A 20,783-nucleotide genomic window follows, 5' to 3' on the forward strand; every position below is an offset into this window, starting at 1 on the left:
ATGATATTTGCATACTCAAAGTGTCTTGCCCCCCAATTTTTTTAATTAGAGGAGAAAACGGTAATTTTATAGTAGAGAAACCCACCAGAAAAAAAATAGGTGATCATATACCTTTGACATGCCTGGAGGAGACTAAGAAGATATAAATGCAACCTGACCCTTGCACCAAAAAAACTAGTTGAAAACTGCAATTCTATTATGGTCTGAATTTAGTTAGTAGTACTGTCCCAACATTAATGTCTTGGTGTTGGTAAACATACTATAAATTTGTAAAATGTTAACATTAGGAGAAATTAGATGGTGGGCATATTCAGGAACTCTCTGGTATTACTGTAACTTTTTGATAACTACTAAAATTATTCAAAGAAAAATACCCCACCTGTGCCAATGGCTTATAAATCTCTCAGGTCTGGAAGGGCCAATGATGGCTAAGCCACCATACATGCTGTAACTACAGAGCTCTCTCTGGTGGGTGGGTAGCCTGTACTAGATTCACCCAAGTAACTTCATGAGCATGCCCCACTGTTCAAAACAACCAGTGTGTTTATAATGAAAGGTCTGAAAAATAGGCCTTTTCAGAGTTCTGGGGGGAAGTGTTAGTGATATCCGGCCACCACATTAACACTCCAGATAACGACTGTCTGTGTTATCACCCCCCTTTTTGGCTTCTTCACTGAACTGCATCCACATGCACTTTTGGGTTATTTGAAAGAGTGCACAGGCTGGTGGCAAGGCTGCAGCCTCCAGCAACATGTACCCTTCACACCCAGGCAAACATGTGTCATTCTGGTTCATTTCCACACAGCACAATGAATGACCTCTCACCACGGTGGCCACCATGATGGCATCTCCTCCAGATTTCCCAGAGACAAATCAAAGTTTGAGACAGTCTCTATCATGAACCCAGCAAGAGCTCCACTGGGCCACTTTCGGTCTGGTCCCTAGAGGGCACTTTCATCTTTCCTCAGATAATCCAAGCAGAACATTCAGGCAAAGCCAACAGATAAATTTCCTTCAACTCTCACTTTTAAGGGAAAATTCTGGTGGTTTTTCTCATTAGTGGTCATGACTCATCTACAAACATGGAAGAGAATCACAAAAAACCCTATGGCTCTGAGAGAACTTTCCCAGATCAGATTATGAGTCACCCTACTTCTCCCTTCTACAACCACTCTTCCCTTTTCCCTCTTACCCGCCCCCCATCCCCCTTCTTTGTTTGAATTCAGAGCTTGTTTGGTCGTGATGATCCCCCCAAGAGCTAAGAGGAGTCACTGTACTATTTTGGGGCTTCTCATTTATCCATCCAGAGGAGCTAGATATTGGGCTTGTGGGGTTTAATATAAAAGGGCCACTCCTCCTGCCCTGGCAGTAATGGCTGTGGCCAGGAGTGAACTCAGTCACACTATGTGTCAGTCACTACTGTCCAGCGCAGCTAAAAGTTTAATAACTTAAGCCCAGTTCTGGATTATGTGCTGCCTTGCGCTGCACTGATCCCTTCAGTCAAAACCTACAAATTCAATCTAGAACCTGAATCAGCCTCCTATCCACCCACCCCCACTCATTTTCACACATACAAATTGTGTTTGTCTACATCTGGGAATTCACGCCAAGTATTTTCCTCCTAGTCTACATGCTCCAAAGATTTCACAATAAATAATGCTGAGAAACAAATATAATGTAGTTGGCACATCATGAAATAGTTAAAATTCCATATGTATCTTAACCTACTGCTTCCAGCTCAGCAGTGTTGAACGATGCAGTGAAGTTATGTTACAATGCCAGGTATGACTGGGTCTGGGATAAGAGTTCCAAGAAGTTACTAAACTTTTACCTGCTTACACATGATAAGCTATCTCCATGTTTATTCAATATAGACACAGAAAGCTAGAATTCCCACCGTTACCACATTCCTTTTTCTGGTTCCTTGTTGAGCTTCATTTGCTTTCATATCATAGGAACATTCTGACCAAGTACTTTTAGAGAAAGACATCTTTTACTAGGACCAAGGTAATAAAATTACCTTATCAAATCTCTGAAGTTACCACTGGGAGGCACAAAAATCTGCATTCTTGTTCCTAATCTCTTATCTGCTCTGCTACAGTCCACAGGAAAAAAGTGATGTGCTAAGTTGAAAATCTGGAACCCAACTCACTTTTCTACTTCTCTACCCTCCCCCTAATCAGTTCTTTAAAATACAAGGAATGAGGTAGAAGTTGGTGTTGGGGAAACTGGCTTCGATTATATTTCCAGGAATACACTAGACAATTGTAGTCTTTCCTATGTGCCCCCAAACAGAAGACCTTAGATCACGAAATGGAGTTTACACAGCACAGGCAGACTGTTTTTTGCTTCTACATTAGAGCAATTGCACTTCTCTGAATTCCACCACAGTAATATTTTACAAGTATATTTATTTATGAACAATCACCCTTCAGAGTTTCTCAATTTGAAGGATTTGAGAGCCTATGCACAACCACAGAATCTAAGGATAAAAACCCTGCAGTCTTTTTTATAGTTTACACAGCAGTTTACACCAATTTCCTCAGCAATCAAAGCTAGTACAAGGTAACTGAGTAACCATCACTTAAGCCCCTTAACCATAAGTGAAAAACAGTGAAATGGCTGGCTGATGTCTAATGCCCTTAGCCATATCTCAACCCATAAAATCTCATTCTTTAGGCAATGTAGTTTGAACATGCTTAGAGCATCCATAATACACAATTTTGAAATGACTGCAAACAGACAGATTAAATGATAATTAAATTTCTTTGAATGTTTCAAAAAGCTAGACTGAGACCCAGGACGATGAAGAAATTCTCAGGGAAAAGGCAAGGATAACACATTAAAAGAAACCTGGATTCCTACCTCCTGGCTTAAGGTTTTTCTCCCATTATCACAAAACTCCATCTACTGTCAAAAAGTCTTAGAAATTTCACGAACAAACTGGTCACTTCTTATTTTCTCTCTCCAAAAAAGTGTGCTATGCATATATTGTACAAAAATGAAAAATAATGTAAAAAATACATAAAATTAAAAAAAAAAAGTGTGCTAGGTTTGTATTTTATACTGAGGACTGTAGAATCACTTCAAATATTTAAATTACTCCAAGAAATTACGCTTTGTGTTACATAAATGGTTCCACAGTACTGTGACCACTCACCCTCTCAAAAAAGCAACATGAATACAAACACCTTACCAAGAACTGTGAGCTGAATCTTCTTACTTTCAACACCAGGAGCTTTTTTCACTTTGCACTGATAGGTGCCGATATCTGACAACTGTAGATTTGTTACATTTATTGATGCATCACCAGATTTGAGATCACTGCTTGTAAAATGTACTCGTCCTTTTAGATCTTTATAGTAGTCCTCATAAATTTTGTCTCCAGAATATAAAATAATCTAGAAGAAAACCAAATCAAGAAGGAAAAAACAAACCCTCTCATTAAAGTAAACATTATGGTATTGTGGCATTTTAAAAAAAGTAAGAACATAGTATTATGACAAAACCTATAATTAATCAAAACATAGAATAAAAAAAAGTAAAGATCTCAACATGACACTTAAGAATCATCACACGTTCTCATTTTAAATTGGGAAATGGACGGCAAACAGAACTATATTTGTGGAAACTGAGCAAGAACAGATTTGTTAATTCCTCTGTGCCCTAATTCTCATATGTCTCAGAAGCTGCAGTAGAGCATACACTTGTATACAATCAGGTACATACCACAACCCCATTCTTCAATAAGGTTTGTGATCGTTTCACTGTGGAATCCAACAAAAAAGGTATTTTTTAATCTTAATACTAAGTTGAAAATACATGAGGGTTCTAGACTTTAAGACATAAAAATCATGAAGTAAACTTCTTAAGAAAAGTGTGCCGGGTGAGTAAGACCTCTCAATTAATCTCCTTTGCCTAAGAGCAAATACCCATTCCAAATTTCATGGAGACTTCTGAGTCACCATCACAGGTTTAATGAAAGAAATAAAGGCAAGACTTAGATGGAACATTAAATCCTGAGTTAAACTTGAACTTGGAAGAGAATCATAATAGTCATCTCTATCACTAAAATTAATTTTAACACACTTTATAATTTTTTACATTAGGCTAATGAAATTTTCCATTCTGGTCATTTGAGACCAAAGAAAGCAGTGCCAAATCAAATAAACACTAGAAAACACATCTGTAGTCTACACCATGCAATTAATTTTATCTGAAATGTCAATTATTGACATTACAATCAGAATTAGTGTGTCTGCAGGAATTTTCTTTTTTTTTTTTTTAAAGATTTATTTATTTCGCATACAAGAGCTGGGGTACAGGCCAGAGGCATGGAGGGTGAGAGGATTCACCAGAGACAGAGTGGGGAACAGAACAGGCGGAGTGACTGAAATACACTGCTGAGGGGAGCAGCAGGCGAGACAGGAGAGGTCTGCTGCGCCATGTGGGTATCTCCCTGGCTGACCGGGAACCGAACTCATGCAGCACAGGCTGTGGACAGCTTCATAGGCTGCATCTTAACCCTTGCGCCACCAGGGAGGCCCTGCAGGGATTTTCTTAAGGACAAAGCTTGGTTTCTGTTCTGTAGGATAACCTCCCCTACCATGTCAATCCCATTCCTGATCCGCTAATATCTTTTATTTTTATATGAAGTGTCTGCATCTAGGACACATTCAATACCATTTTGTTAAGTAAATAAAAGCAGCAACTGAAGGGGCCTCCCTGATGGTACAGGGGGCTAAGCACAGCACTATGAAGCTATCAGAGTTCAATTCCTGGCCAGGGAGCTAACCCATTTGGCACAGCAGACCTCTCCTGTCTCACTCGCTGCTCCCCTCAGCAGTGTATTTCAGTAGAACCATCTGTTCTGCTCCCCACTCGGTCTATGGTGATTCCTCTCATCCCCGCCCCCCACAGCACCGGCCTGCACCCCAGTTCTTTTATGCAAAAAATAAAACAAAAAAATTAAGTGGGCCTGACAAAAAAATATTTCCCTACCATGAGTTATTTTGTAAACTTAGTATTTTCCCATGAAAACCATGTTATAAACAGTAATCAAGAAACAGAGAACTAAAATATTTACCAGGCAATTCTGATTCCTCTTCAAAATGTTGCAAGGATGGTGGGCATTACTTACGCTAGCCTTTGGACTGAGAAAAGTAGTAGCTCTCACAGATTGAACCTTGCAATGTCACACAGCTGAGATACAAACCATTTTGACTAGGCACAATATACTGACTTTCCTAACATTTCTATATGACTTTAAGCTTACAGAATACTAAGCATATAATATTGCAATATTCATCACAATGATAAGGTAGGTATATTTGGTCCTATTTACACATAAGGAAACAAGCTCCTAAAAAAACTGGGACGCACTGCAGCAGAGTACAAAGGATAATAGGTGTTGGGGTATAGGGTGGGGGAAGGATCAGTGAAACCGGGCTTCATACCTGAGACTTAAGCCAGAAAAATTTACAACCTGTGCTCTCCATTCATTCATCTTAACCATGGAGCCGAGTCCTCAATTCTCGAGAGGATCGGCACTGCCCTGGCAAAGGTGTGCAGAATATGCAGGACCTCAGAGAGAAACCTGGTTTTGGGGGGTTGGCACTACCATAGACACAGAATGGGTGGGTAATGGCACAAGGCAGATAAGGATGGGGTATCTGGAGTGAGTATGCACCGTGAGTGTTCAATGTATTTCTGCTTAAGGAGGCAGAAGGGCTTAGTAAAGGGAGGTCCCACAGTAGAATCAGGACAGAGGCCTGCTATGTTCTGGGAGGGGATGTCCCCAGGGAAAGGGAAAGAACCTTTCATTTAAAAATACATCACAAAGCAAACTGCCCTGATTTGCCAAAAATAGTAAACTACCCAATTGTACCAATTCTCCCACTAAATACATCAGTAACCCCTTCTATGCACTATAAGTAAAAATAAAATTTCTCTTCCAATATATTACCATATTTCTCTAATATTTTAACTTGTTTTTCTCACCCTGGTCTAATATATTAGTATTGATTTCTTTCAAATTATATGTGTCAAACAAAACTAACATGAAAATTCTATATTAAGTGAAATATTTTGGTACCATTAAAAGGTAGACAATGATACATGTATGTAAAGAAGAGATTATTGAAGAGATTATGATACATGTATGTAAAGAAGAGATTATTATTATGTTCCTCCTTTGTGCTACTTTTGTCTTACCAAGCTTTCTATATTAGCCTCTTGTTACTTCTTAATTTGAAAAAACTCTTCAACATTTTGATAATTAGTATTTTAAATTTAATATAAAATATTTTATGAAATTTTTTTACTATACTTTGTTTTGCTTTTAATGAAATTATACAGGCTATTTAACTTAAAGAAATACAGAAAACAGACTAACAATACATACCCACATTACAGGCACCGTGCTATACTCGATGGTAACAGAGCACTTGTGCAAAATTAACAGATTCAATTCTAACTCAGATTCAATTTGAAGTCCAGCCTTTTGGCCACCCCACGACTCTGCACACCACCCCTGCCACACTATCAGTCTGCTCCATCTCTACACTCTTCTATTGCCTCATCTCAGATACACTTCCATATAGTGATTTTCTGAATATTCAAAAAGTTCACCTTTTTCTTGGAAGTCTCTCTATGAATTCCAGTGACTTTTTTTTGTGCTAAAACCCCAATTCAGTTACTAGTTTTCTCATTGGACCGGTCCTCATTTTCACCAGAGGGGCTGCATTCCTCACCCAAACTTTAAACAGAGAAATCTGAGATTTTCTTTCTGACTCCCCAGGCCAACCCACTGAGTGATAAGCACGTGCGGGGAAACATACTGAGTGAGCAAGCATTTATCACACTTACCACCTGATCCACCTGCTGATTATCAGCTGGTGACAGCAGCCACTCAATGTCTAGTGGTCCATGGTCTTCAGAACCAAGGGTAAATTTACACGGTAGATGTGCAGTTTCCCCTTTGGCCTTCTCAATCGTCTGCTCGGGAGTAGTAACACGCAAACTTCTGGTGAAATCTAGAGAAAGAAACATACATGGACAATGCATCAGTCAGGAGCAAGCTCAGCACACCCAGCCATTCAGGAGGGGCACAGGATGAGGTGGAAACAGGTGGACATTTGGGACCAGAGTGATGGAATTCAAGCTCAGCTGTGCCCAGCTTGTAGTTTGTCTTTTTAAAAATGGAATGACAATATATTAACATCTACCCTAACATCTGTCCAACACAATTTCCTTTAAGAGCTCTGTGAACTTCCCAACTTTCTATACAGTATTAGCTTCTTTCAGGACCATATGATGACCTGGAAGAGACCCTATGTTGGCACTGTCTTGGTACATGGAAACTGCCCCACACCCCCTTCCCACACCCTAAAAACAAACCCACCAGAGCAAAATCTTAGTACATATATCTGAGTTCTAATTCACCATATTCTGATGCCTTTTTTCAAATAATAAATTACAACAGAAGAACCAAAATGAAAAATTAAAAGATCCTTTCAGACCTAAAAGAAGCTTAGTATATATCAACTACTAGATGTAATAAAATGTTAATATAAAATATTAATATAATGTTAACATTAATGAAATAAAATGTCAATATAAAATGAAAAATTTTTTTTAAAAAAGCAAGAAAGGCCAGGTTACATTGCAGAACATTATTTTCAGGCACATCATGCATGTTTATCAATATTTAGGTGCACACCTCAAATAGCAGATTAAAACTGGGTAAGACTCTTTGTGGCTCCTCCCTTGAATCAGAGACTGGCCTCACTTTAACCAATAGCATGAGCACTCCTGTGCAAGCACTAAGACGGGGCCTCAACAAACCCTGCTGCTCCCTCTTGCCCTTGCAGATTCATACCCCCTGCAACCACATGAACACACCACCCAGGAGAGAAGTGAGGTGTCTGACCAACGGCTGTGACTGCCAACACAAGTCAGCTGGGAACTCACAGCCCCAGCCCAGACCCACTATCTGCAGCCCCAAGAGAGAGCCTAGGGGCCTCCCTGGTGGTGCAAGGTGTTAAGCACTGCACTATGAAGCAAATCTGCAGCCTCTGCAGCACGAGTTCAATTCCTGGCTGGCCAGGCAGCAACCCACATGGCGAATCATGTCTCTCCTTCCTCGCCCGCTGCTCCCCTCAGCAGTGTATTTCAGTCAAGTCTGTCTGTTCTGTTCCCCACTCTGTCTTGGGTGAGTCCTCTCACCACCCCCAACCTGTATCTCTGGCCTATACCCCAGCTCTTGTACGCATAAATAAATAAATAAATCTTAAAAAAAAAAAAAAAGGTGAGACTAGAACGTCTCGCCTCAGCCTATTTAAATTGGCAACCTAGATACATGCACTACACGAGTTTTCTTTTAAAGCCTCTAAAGTTTGGTTTCACATGATACACAGCCAGGGTGATGCTACACCATCCAAACTGCTCATCTCCATTCATGTCCACATTCCTCTTTCAAAATTATTTGACATTTATTTACGTGTATAATGTCAAATGGTTCTCCTGAATTAATTTAACTCTCTGAATACTTTTTAATCATTTCTAATAAAATCCGCTTTTATTGGCTTATTTAGTAAGGCATTCTTCTACTTCTCTAGCTATACGGTTTTTCCTTTTCTCTTTCTATCAATGGGCACAGTACTTATTTTCTTGCTATCACATCACCCTTTTGACACAGCATATACTATTTTGATTTTCTTTTTTCTCTAATAAACATTATTGTGAAGTTGACTAAGGTAGGCTCAATGATTTTGTCACATCTTCTAGATGTCAATGAGCTTATTCTTTCCATACATATTGTATTTTTAAAATGCATATCCTCATTTATCATTAAATCATTAGCTTCATTAGTTGCACAAAATTGTATCTCCATCTCCTGCCTTTGTATGTTAGTAGAATAAAGAAATGGTGGCAGAATTATAATTTGATCAATTTTAAAGAAGCTAAAAAAAGAGCATTAATCTCAAATAGCCAAGAAAAGTTCCTGCTCTTGAAGATCACCTTTCTATAGCTACTAGAATTTGTTGCCTGCATTTAACCTGCCTTGTTGCTGACACTTTATGTGAGAAGATTAGAACTTATAGTAAGGGGACTCCCTTGAGTCCCTTGAGCACTGTGAAGCTGCTTGCAGCCTCTGCAGCGCGGGTTTAATCCCGGCCAGCTGGCAAGAATCCCACATGGCACAGCAGACCTCCCCTGTCTCACCCTGTCTCACCGCTGCTCCCCTCAGCAGTGTGTTTCGTCAGTCTGCCTGTTCTGTTCCCCGCTCTGTCTCTGTTGAATCCTCTCACCCTCCCGTGCATCTGGCCTGTACCCGGGTTCTTGTATAAATGAATAAATCATAAAAACAAACAAACAAACAAACAAAAAAGAACTTACAGTAAATATACTCCAAAATGAGAAAAGATATATAGGAAGAACATAAATAAGAATGAAAATTGCTGTAAGAAACCATTAAAACTCCCTGGTTACTCTGCTTCTGGAGATTTTATTTTTATAAAAATCATATGAAAAAGCTAAAGGACATCAAGACACCTAAATGTGTTCAAGCTCAAATCCTTACTCAGAATATCACTCTTCCTTGTTTGATAAGTGGTTTATGTTAAAACTGTACCTTAGAAAATAGTTTCATATGTATAAAAATGAATTAGAAAGCTATCTACCATTAACAAGTTATTTTTGAGAACTGAGATTTTTAAGAAAGGTGACTGCCCATTTCTGCTTTGTAATGAGATTTCCTTTATAAGTATACAGCTGAAGAAAATTTAAACAGATGTTTTAAAATGGTTTCCAGTATTTCTTTTAAAAAAAAATGTTTAAAAAATCCATCTGTTTTTCATTGTGTTACATGAAAATGAAAATCTCAAGATCATACAAAACAGTTATTGGGTTTCCTAGCAACATTGAAGGGCTTCTCTGCAGAGACCTAGTTTTTCAAGTGTTGCTGTATGCAACAGTCACTTGAAAGACAAAAACTATGAAAGACAAAAACCAGATATTTGGTCTAATGCAGTGTCTGGGGAGTCTTTCCTAATATTGTCCAATTCTATTTACACAGCAAATTGAGTGGTAATTTAACTTGCAAACTAGCATGACCAATAACAAATCAAACACAGTATGACAAATAATAAACCTTATAATCTTGGCATAGGTAAAATCGTGGAAAATGTTTCAAACTTACATAAGTTGTGATAAAAATGCCACATACTATCACCAGTCTTTGCTGAGTCCAGTTAATAAATGCTCAGCATTGGATTATATAAATAAACTAAATCACATCTCATTTTTGTCAGTAACCAAATTAAACCCTGTTTTCTGTTTGCCTTTTTAAATTCCAAGTTCCAAATCATTTGGATCTTTAGCACTTCTCTTCTGTCCAGTCTGATTTCTAGGTATCAAAATGATAGGAGTTCAGAGTATTTTTCTAGCCCTTGATGTTGCCAAGAAAGCTTAGGGGCCTCCCTGGTGGCGCAAGGGGTCAAGTACCACGCTATGAAGCAATCCGCAGCCTCTGTAGCAGGAGTTTCATCCCTGGCCAGCCAGGGAGAAACCCACATCGCGAGGCAGACCTCTCCTGCCTCGCCTGCTGCTCCCCTCAGCAGTATATTTCAGTCAGTCTGCCTGTTCTGTTCCCCACTCTGTCTCAGGTGGATCCTCTCACACACACCTGGCATCTCTGGCCTGTACCCCAGCTCTCATATGCATAAATAAATAAATAAATATTTTTTTTAAAGGCAAGCTTAGAAGATCTATTCTTTTTTTTTTTTTTAAAGATTGTGTTTTTTATTTTATTTATTCATTCATTCATTCATTATACAAGCACTGGGTACAGTCAGAAGCTCGGGAGGGTGAGAGAATTCACCAGAGCCAGAGCAGGGAACAGAACAGGCAGACAAACAGAGGACACTGCTGAGGGGAGCAGCGGGCGGCAGGAGAGGTCTGCGCACCATGTGGGACCCTCCTCCGGTGGCCAGGGAGCAGCCGGGGATCGAACCAGTGCTGCAGAGGCTGCAGGCAGCTTCGTAACCCAGAGCTCAACCGCTGCGCCACCCGGGAGGCCCCAGAAAATCTATTTCTAACCTAAAACTGGGGATAACAGAAAGCAGTATTTCTAGAAGGAAGGCAATGTTTTGAACTGATGTCCTTCCTGACTCCTACCCGACTGTTTTCAAGGTTGTTACATGTTCAGCTGGATGGTGCTTAGCTATATTTCGTGTGATAATCTTAAAACCATAAGAAGCTGGCAAGTGTTCATTAAACTATGGTTAGTGTAAGAGCATGCTGAGAAATTTTAATGTTTTCAGTAAAGAAAACTTTCATGAAAAATAAAAAACAAAAATTATGAAGGAGACATCAATTTAACTATTTAGAATTTGAGGTCATTAAATCACTAGATTTTAATAAACACTTGCTGAATGATGGCAGCAAACAAAAGTAATGGTTTCAAACATATTTTCCACATTTTTACCTATTTCAGCAAGATACAAAATGTGAAATCTAACCAGTGATGGCAATATGCACAGGATTTTCAATATCATGTCTGAGTGCAGAATTCAAGCAGTGACAGGTAAGATCTTGTCACCTGGATACAAAGAGGGGTTATGAATCATGAGATAGGAAACCACATAAACTGTCTAAGATATAAGTAAGCAACAAAGCATCTTATTACAACAAAATACAACAGCTACCAAACAATCTGGATGCCTAGAGATAAGCAGGTCAGAATTCTAGAATTTGTTGAGTGAAAAGGAACAAAGCAAATCTCATGGCACAAGTACCTTTGTAAGGAAACAGAAAAGACCCAATTTGGCTAAAGTGTTGGGAACAGAGGTGGCATACATGGACAGTAAATAAGTTCAATTCACATGTCAACACAAAGTCCTGTGAAATGCAAGTGTGTGACACAACGGGAGACTTGTGAAATGTACCTGTGAAAACTGGGTTTTAGGAATTGAGATTAAATTCTCACAAAATCTATTATGTACATGAATATTACTCACTGAAGCACTCTGTAACAGGGAAACATGAAAGTAACCCAAAAAGTCCCAACACCCTAAATGCCTAACAAGCAGAAAGAGTAGATTAAAAATCCAAGCTCATCTACCTGAGACAAAGAGGTAGGGCAAAGATAAGAGGCCAGAACCAGTAAAATTGTTACAGAGCAGCCTAACAAAATGACTTTACTAAAGTATGAGACGGTAAAATCAACTTTAACTCACATTAACAACAGCCTGACTAAACACTGCCACCTCCAGGTTTAACTCTGTTCACCTCACAGCAAAGGCAGTCATCTAATCAAATTAGGTTTTACCAAAGGAATATCATCTTAAACATCTTAATAATGTACAAATAAAATAATACATTTTGCAGGGACTGTGGCCCAACAAAATTCATGTAGACGCCCCAACCCCTTCCCAAACATGTAATTGTATTAGAGACAGGGCCTTTACTAAGATCATTAAAGTTAAATGAGGGAGCCTCATTGGTGGCCTAGTGGTTAAGTCTCAGTGCTATCACCCCCATGGCCTGAGTCTGATCCCTCGACAGGGAGCTACCCACATGGTGCAGCAGACATCTCCTGTCTCGCCTGCTGCTCCCCTCAGCAGTGTATTTTAGTAAAATCCACCTGTTGTGCTCTGCACTCTGTCTCTGGTGAATCCTCTCATCCCCTGCACCTCTGGCCTACACCCCAGTTCTACACAAAATAAATAAAAACATTTAAAAAAGAAAAAGTTAAACAAGGTCTTAAAGGTGGAATCATAACCCAAGAGATCCAGTGCTTCCTTAATATCTAGTGTTGTGATATAAAACAAAAATTTTCTTCATAGAGCCCCTAAAATCCTTGGAATTTCCTAAGCAACACGAGAGATAAAGATACCTATCTTCTGTTATATTAATGAGATGACTATTGGAAAACTCCCAGGTAACCTAAGGATGGAGCTGGTTGCCAGAGGAACCCACCGTGCCATTAGAGAGTTAGGATTTTCAGGCCATTCCACCCCTTCCCCATGAATGGGAGGAGAAAGGAGCCGGGGATTTCATTCAGTCACCAGCGGCAAAGGAATTCATCAGTCATACTTATATAATGAAGCCTCCATAAAAACTAAAAGGGCCTAGGAAACTTCCCTGTGGGGGAAAGTGTGGAGATGCACGAGAGTGCTGAGGTTAAGATCACCAAAGTTCTGGGCCCTTTCACCACACCTTACCCTAGGCAGCTCTGCCTTCTTACCTTTCCAGAGTTACATCCTTTTATAATAAACCAGTAATCTCTGAGTTCCATGGGATGCTCTAGCAAATTAACTGAACTCAAACAGGGGGCTACAGAAACCTCTGATTTCTATTTGGTTGATCAGAAGTATAGGTAACAACCTGGACCTACAATAGGCATTAATTAGAGAGAGAGAGAGAGAGAGAGAGAGGATTCACCAGAGACAGCGTGGGGAGCAGTACAGGCAGATCTACTGAAATACACTGCTGAGGGGAGCAGCAGGAGAGACAGGAGAGGTCTGCTGTGCCATGTGGGTTAGCTCCAGGGCCAGGGGTCGAACTTAGGGCACAGTGGCTGGAGACAGCTTGAGAGTGCTGAGACTTTGACTTCTGCGCCATCAGGGAGGCCCCTTCATCCCACTTTTTAAGCCAAGTCCCACTATCCTGGTCTCAGTTTAGTTTAGAACACATTCCTTGTGTCCAAATATGGACTGAATCAGACATCATCTATATACTACCCTGTTACGTCGGGCAACACCACACTGACAAAGACACGGGAGTCGTGGAGCAGGCTGCATAAGGCAGGATGCTGCTGAGAGCAAGATCCTGGCCATTTTTATTGATAGAATAATCATAGAGCATCACTATGTGCGTTAGGAGGACAAGGAGAAAAGGATGGTGAAACTCAGGAATGTCATCTAGGGCTTGGGGACATGATTCTGCTGACCACGTTATCAGCCTGATGACCAAGTGTTGCAATCAAAACTAGACTCCAGCCATGGTCCTAATTTTATCAACAAGGCATTCCACCGATCAGCTTCTGGGGTCCCTTGTCATACATCAGTCCTTGGCTCCCCGGGTGTTCCCGGTCATACCTCATGATGTATACCCTTCCCGGAGTGATCAAGCTTTCTGCTCTTTTTTAAGGTTTTTTTTAAAGATTTTATTTATTTATGCATACAAGAGCTGGGGTACAGGCCAGAGGTGTGGGGGGTGAGAGGATTCACCAGAGACAGAGTGGGGAACAGAACAGGCAGATTGGCCAAAGTACACCACTGAGGCGAGCAGCGGGCGAGACAGGAGAGGTCTGTGAGCCATGTGGGTTGCTCCCTGGCCAGCTGGGGATTGAACTCGTGCTGCAGAGGTTATGGAGAGATTCGTAGGTTGCGTCTTAACCCCTTGTGCCACCAGGCAGGTCCCCAAGCTTTCTGCTCGATTGATATGAAAGGCAGCTTGTAAGGTATGGCTCGTATGACTGTGACTGAATAGTTCTGACCTTTGCATATAGGAATGCAGAACTGCAGGTAACCATAATGGTGGCTGAACAGGCCACTTAAGTCTAACAGACCCACACACTACTCTGGCGCAGTAAGACCCCCATCATAAGCATGTATCCTTCAGTAAAGTTGCTTTTTACATGTGCTATTTGTACCGTCAGCCCCCTGTGAATAGTTCACCCTAATTCTGAAGTCAAAGATCATACTTCTTTGTAGTCACTGGTTTACTTTAACATAGCAAATTTTCAGGTACTAACTTGGCCCTTGATACACTTCATATAAGAGAAATAGAGGATTCAGCAGAGATGAAAGATGATCTATTTTGAAAGTATGGAGAAAAATCAGCAAGATGTAATGAAGCCTAAAGGGGTGAAAATAGCCCTTTCTCTCTCTGTTAAAGATGGAATCACAAGTGAAAGTGTCCAACAGTGAAATAGGAGACCGCCCTGGGAGAGAGGAATGAATAAATGCACATTTGTGGAGCACCTGTGTCCCTGCATGCGTCCCTTCTCTGAAATGCCCATATTCTCCTTTCTCCACCTTCTTCCTCTAAGAGCATCTCCAGTCATTTATCAAAAAAGCCCTCATCTGTCACTTCCCCTGAAACTTCCCCATCCCCACAAGCAGTGTCAATTGCTTCCTCCTGAGTATAGTGTTCCTCTACCGCAGGTAATTGTTTACATACTTATACTCACTTAACAAGTTTCGGGGCTATGTCCCAAGATTTATTTAATAAATCCCATCCCCACTGTTAGACAGAACTGCTACACTGCTGTTGGAGACTCCTAAGGTGTGAAGTGCTAAAACAAGGAAAATATTTGGGTCATGTCTGGAAGACTGGTCATGGCTAAACTACTGATCAGTGGGGCTCAGAAGATTGTCCTGCACACAGACCAGGATATTCTTTCTTTCTTTTAAAATATTATTTATTCATGCATGCAAGAACCGGGGTACAGGCCAGATGTGCGAGAGAGTGAGAGGATTCACCAGAGACAGAGCGGGGAGCAGAACAGGCAGAATGGGGCCTCTCTGGTGGTGCAAGGGGTTAAGATGCAACCTATGAAGCTATTAGCAGCCACGGCAGCACGAGTTCGATCCCCAGCCAGGGAGCTACCCACATGGCGCAGCAGACCTCTCCTGTCACGCCCGCTGACCTCTCCTGTGTATTTTGTCGGTCTGCCTGTTCTGTTCCCCGCTCTGTCTTGGGTGAATCCTCTCACCCTCCCATGCATCTGGCCTGTACCCCAGTTCCTGTATAAAAATAAATAAATAAATCTTAAAAAAAATAATGCTAGGGGAGCAGAAAAAACACAGAGAAGTTTACAGTTACACTCTTTGCTGTGTAGGAGTTTTAGTTGTTTAATTTCCATGTGTGCTGCTCAGCAGTGTGTTAATATATACTTACAGCTAAGAAGATTAATGCTGCAGTCCAATAGGTCACTAACAATGAGAAATGACATAAAGCAAACTTAGTTACTTTTCCATTCAGTTTTTGTAATACAAATTCCCAGCTATATACTCTCAAGGAGAAATCAAACAGCAGACACCAGGAGATTAACTTGGATGGAAATAGGGAAATCACCATCCTAATAGTAGTAACTAAAAATGATAAGTACTTATGTGCCAGATACTTTTCAAAGTACTATATACGTATTAATTCCTTCAACTCTCCTAACACCTCTGCGAAAAGTACCAACATTATTCCTATTTAGGCAAAAAAACAGACTGAGAGTGAGCTCAAAGTTACTCAAGGAGCAAGATAAAAATCTCAGCCTACTGACTCCCATTCGTAAGCCACATCCGTCCTATAAGTAGAAGTCCACTCACCAGTAAACACCCTGGACACAGATTTCTTTGTTAAAATTACTATAAAACACAGCTAGTATATTACTAGAAACCCCATTCCAATCACCATAGAGGAGGAGTTGGAATTTAGACTACTTCTCTCTTATACTAAAGTTCTAAGGAGACAGCAGTTTAGTTGGGATGCACCTTAAAAAAAAAACAAAACAAGGAAATAAATACCAGACTAGGAACTTCTTGTGCAATTTTTCACAAAACCAAAACAAACCAAAAAAAAAAAAAAAAAAAAAAAAAGCTCTATGCTTTTGGACACATGCTCCTCAAAGTCTCAAAAAAAATCAAGTGTTTTGAACTAAATTATTTAAGATCTAAATATGTCCTAATTTTAAGCTATCGATCACTGACCAACAAGAAAGAAACCTTCCCCTCAAATCCATCCTCTCCCTTCCCCTTCTCATACAAGTCAAAGGCAGTAACACTACTTCTCAGAGTTCACTTCCCAAGTGCAGACATTTCTGAAACACTGGTAGACTGAATCATGGAGGTGGTTCTGTCTTCTAATATCGTGGGTTCTAAAACCAGATCTGAATTCAAATTCCAACTGAGTTCGCTCACATTTCTAGCCTTTTACATCAACCTTTTCTTATGCCGAATGGGAAATAGTAATAATGTACTATCCATTGTAGGGATTTGAAAAATTAATGTGGGGCCTTCCCTGGTGGTGCAAGGGGTTAAGACAAAGCACTACCAAGCTATCTATAGCCACTGCAGCAGGGGTTCGAGCCCAGCCAGGGAGCTAACCCATATGGCTCAGCAGACCTCTCCTGTCCCCCGGCTGCTCCCCTCAGCAGTGTATTTCATTCAGTAGACCTATCTGCTCTGCTCCCCCCTCTGTCTCTGGTGATTGTTCTAGTGAATCCTCTCACCCCCATATACCTCTGACCTGTACCCCAGTTCTTTCATGCATAAGAAATCTTTATAAAAAAATGAATGTAGGGCCTCCCGGGTGGCGCAGCGGTTGAGCACTGGGTTGCGAAGCTGCCGGCAACCTCTGCGGCGCCGGTTCGATCCCCGCCAGCTCCCCAGCCACTGGAGGAGGGTACCACATGGCATGTAGACCTCTCCTGCCACCCGCTGCTCCCCTCAGCAGTGTACTTCGGTCCTTCTGCCTGCTCTGCTCCCTGCTCTGGCTCTGGTGAATTCTCTCACCCTCCCGTGCTTCTGACTGTACCCAGTGCATGTGTAGACAAAACAAACAAACAAATAAATAAATGAAGCATGCCTCTATTAAAAAATAATAATAAAAAAAATAAAACGTTGTCTCCCACTTTAAAAAAAAAATGAATGTAGTAAAATACAGAGTTTACTCATTCTCACTGAGTACTTGCTAATATGACAACACGCTGTCATTTCATAAGTCTTTTGTGCCAACTATGATATAAACTTCTGATGCTGGGAAAGTGCCTCAAAGGTATCAATTCTTTTATCCCTCACACTCATCAGTGCCTCCCACAAGAACTCAAATTTTTTTATGTAAAAATATGACACTGAAATGTATCCATTAGGTTTGGTAATAATAACATCACTGGTGACTTAAGTAAAATCTGGTTCGGTGAAAGCTTTGGGGAGATGTAATGGGATATATCCAACTAGAGAGATTGAGATATGTGACTACTGTTTGGGGAAACATGGTTCTCAAGGGGAGGAGAAAAATGCATACAGTGTGACATATGGTCAAGGAAACATAGTTCGATAATGAAACGTGTAGAGCATGTTTATAAATCAAGAGGGAATAATTTTAAAATGGGATAGGTTAAAAATACCTACAGTAGAATGATCAACACCCCAATACAGAATAAGACATAGAAAACAGGGGATAAAGACACCTTAAAGAAGAATGGAGGGAACTGGTAAACTTATTACTAAATAAGTTTATAGACTTATTTAGTAAGGGGTACAAGAAATTAAGGGAATTTGCATCTGATGACTTCTCTATCCTCTGTGACAAAGAAAGTATACAGCACTTACGTAGGATAGAAGAAACAGGAGGAAAAATGCAGGTAGAGGGGTTTTGGAGACTGGTCTGAAAAAATCTGTGAAGAGGAATGGTAAAAGAAAGTAAAGGATTGCAGAATGGGATTGAGGGTCCAACTGAGTGAAGCTGAGCAAAGACATATATTGGGGTTTATCATACCATTTTTTCTAGTTTTATATATACATATCAAATTTCCCATAATAAAAAATGTCAAACAAAAACCACAATGAGGGCCCCCGTGATGGCACAAGGGGTTAAGATGCAACCTATAAAGCTATCCAAAGCCACTGCAGCAAGAGTTCAATCCCTGGCCAGGGAGCTACCCACATGGCGCAGACCTCTCCTAACTTGCCAGCTGCTCCCCTCAGCAGTGTGTTTGGTCCCTCTGCCTGTTCTGCTCCCTGCACTCGCTAGTGAATTCTCTTGCCTCTGATCTGTACCCCAGTTCTTGTATAAATAAATAAATCTTAAAAAAAAAAAAAGTCTAGCTAAATTAGAAAATGAAAACAGATTCCCCACTGCTCACAGCTGTGCATCTGTGCCTTCTCTCCAGCTGTGCACCACAGGCCATTAGCAGGAACAAAGCAACCAGCCCATTGAATTGACTCATTCTGAGAGATGGGAGCTGGGGGCTGATCATGGGACCAATGGTTAGTGAGGAAATTTTTGTTTTAAAGTAACCTGAAATCCAGAAGTGGAGTGGAAGGGGGAAAGAGCCTGGAGACCTATCTCACTGGCAGCAAAAAGATGTGATGAAAGTTTGAGAAAGCTGGGAAACAGTGACAATCGAGTTCATGATTTTGGAGAAGAATAAACGGTAAGGAGAGGGGTGCCTAAGTAAAACAGACAGAAAATTACTGTACTTCAGGTCATGGAACTGTGGTATGAGCATGTGAGAAAATTGAACTGTAAAATGCAAGTATTAAAGGTAAGGGCCTCCCTGGTGACACAGGGTTAAAGTCTCAGTGCTATCAAGCTATTGTCAGCCACTGTGGCATGAGTTCCATTCCCCAGGGAGCTGAAACACATGGCACAGCAGACCTCTCCTGTCTTGCCTGTTGCTCCCCTCAGCAGTGTATTTCAGTGAGTCTGCCTGTTCTGCTCCCCACTCTGTCTCTGGTGAATCCTCTCACCCCCCAACTCTGCACTGCTGGCCTACACCTCAGTTCTTGTATGCATAAATGAATAATTTTTTTTTTAATAGAGGCATGTTTTATTTATTTGTTTGTTTTGTTTATACAAGCACTGGGTACAGTCAGAAGCGCGGGAGGGTGAGAGAATTCACCAGAGCCAGAGCGGGGAGCAGAGCAGGCAGAAGGACCGAGGTACTGCTGAGGGGTGCAGCGGGTGGCAGGAGGGGTCTGCGCGCCATGTGGGACCCTCCTCCAGTGGCCGGGGTGCAGCCGGGGATCGAACCGGTGCTGCAGAGGCCGCGGGCAGCTTCGCAACCCAGCGCTCAACCGCTGAGCCACCGGGGAGGTCCTAAATGAATAAATCTTTAAGAGAAATAAAATACCAAAGTATGCTATGATGGGGAGTGACAGTAGGAATATGAAGTTGTGACATGCAGGGAAGCAAGCAGAATTTTGGCACAAGCAGAGGGCAGGAGTCTTAAGGGCTGAAGGGTGGTCCACAAGGTAGAGAGAAAATGATCTGGAGAAATCAGTGGGTCTTCAAGACAAAATCAGGAAACTGTTATTACCTTGCCTAGCACATCAGCTCTGACCCTCACCTGTTACCCTTGGTATCACAGCTTCGGGATTAAGTGCCTGACCCCCACTCCCCACAGTGAAGTTTGCCAAGAGTATGGGAATGGCGTCTTCATTTATATCTCTAGACACACCTATTACAATGCTTCATCCACAGGTACGTTATTTCCCTCAAACATCTATGAAGACGGAGGTGCCATAAGATATATTTAATATACAATAAATCAGGACCAGAGAAAATAAAAATGATAATGGAAAGTCAGATAGGCAGGGAGGTTAATAATGTGAACAATGAAGAGAGATATTTTTTCTATGTATCTATATATAATCAATCAAATCGTGACCCACCAGCTTCCCCAGGAAAACTTTCAAACTTCAATTCCAATCAAAATGAAGTCTCAAATTTTTTGCAATCTATGAAGTATATTATCTTCTCCATATTCTCTAATACACAAATGCCAATTTCAGAATTCTCTGGCAAAACAAATGCAAATAAAGTATTTTGCATAGCGGGTAAAGCAGACCGGTTGCCATGGTGACCATATTCATCACCTTCATATTGTATGTATTGCTCCATTTCACAAAATCTTCTTTTGCCTGCTAGCCCATAAAACCCTCAGTTGGGCTCTAGTCTCTTCCTTTGATTAACATGAAACAGGAAAGGGAAATGAGTTCTTGGCAAAAAAAAAAAAATCTGGTAAAGTGTCTTACAAAGGTGAGATCATAAAAAAA

General features: G+C 40.9%; 1 protein-coding gene across 1 annotated transcript in view; it reads right to left on the reverse strand.

Annotated features, from left to right (window-relative positions):
- CXADR (CXADR Ig-like cell adhesion molecule) overlaps window positions 1–20,783 on the reverse strand; it is a 41,473-nt gene that overhangs the window by 11,642 nt on the left and 9,048 nt on the right. The window contains exons 2-3 of the mRNA XM_037525078.2: window positions 6,868–7,034; window positions 3,197–3,401 (exon numbers count right to left, since the gene is read on the reverse strand). Coding sequence (XP_037380975.1) covers window positions 3,197–3,401; window positions 6,868–7,034 — 372 coding nt within the window. The remainder of the gene's footprint in view (window positions 1–3,196; window positions 3,402–6,867; window positions 7,035–20,783) is intronic.

The sequence above is a fragment of the Talpa occidentalis genome, unplaced genomic scaffold (genome assembly GCF_014898055.3).
Source record: "Talpa occidentalis isolate TD23 unplaced genomic scaffold, MPIMG_talOcc4v2.1 talOcc4.4, whole genome shotgun sequence".
Classification (NCBI taxonomy): Eukaryota; Metazoa; Chordata; class Mammalia; order Eulipotyphla; family Talpidae; genus Talpa; species Talpa occidentalis.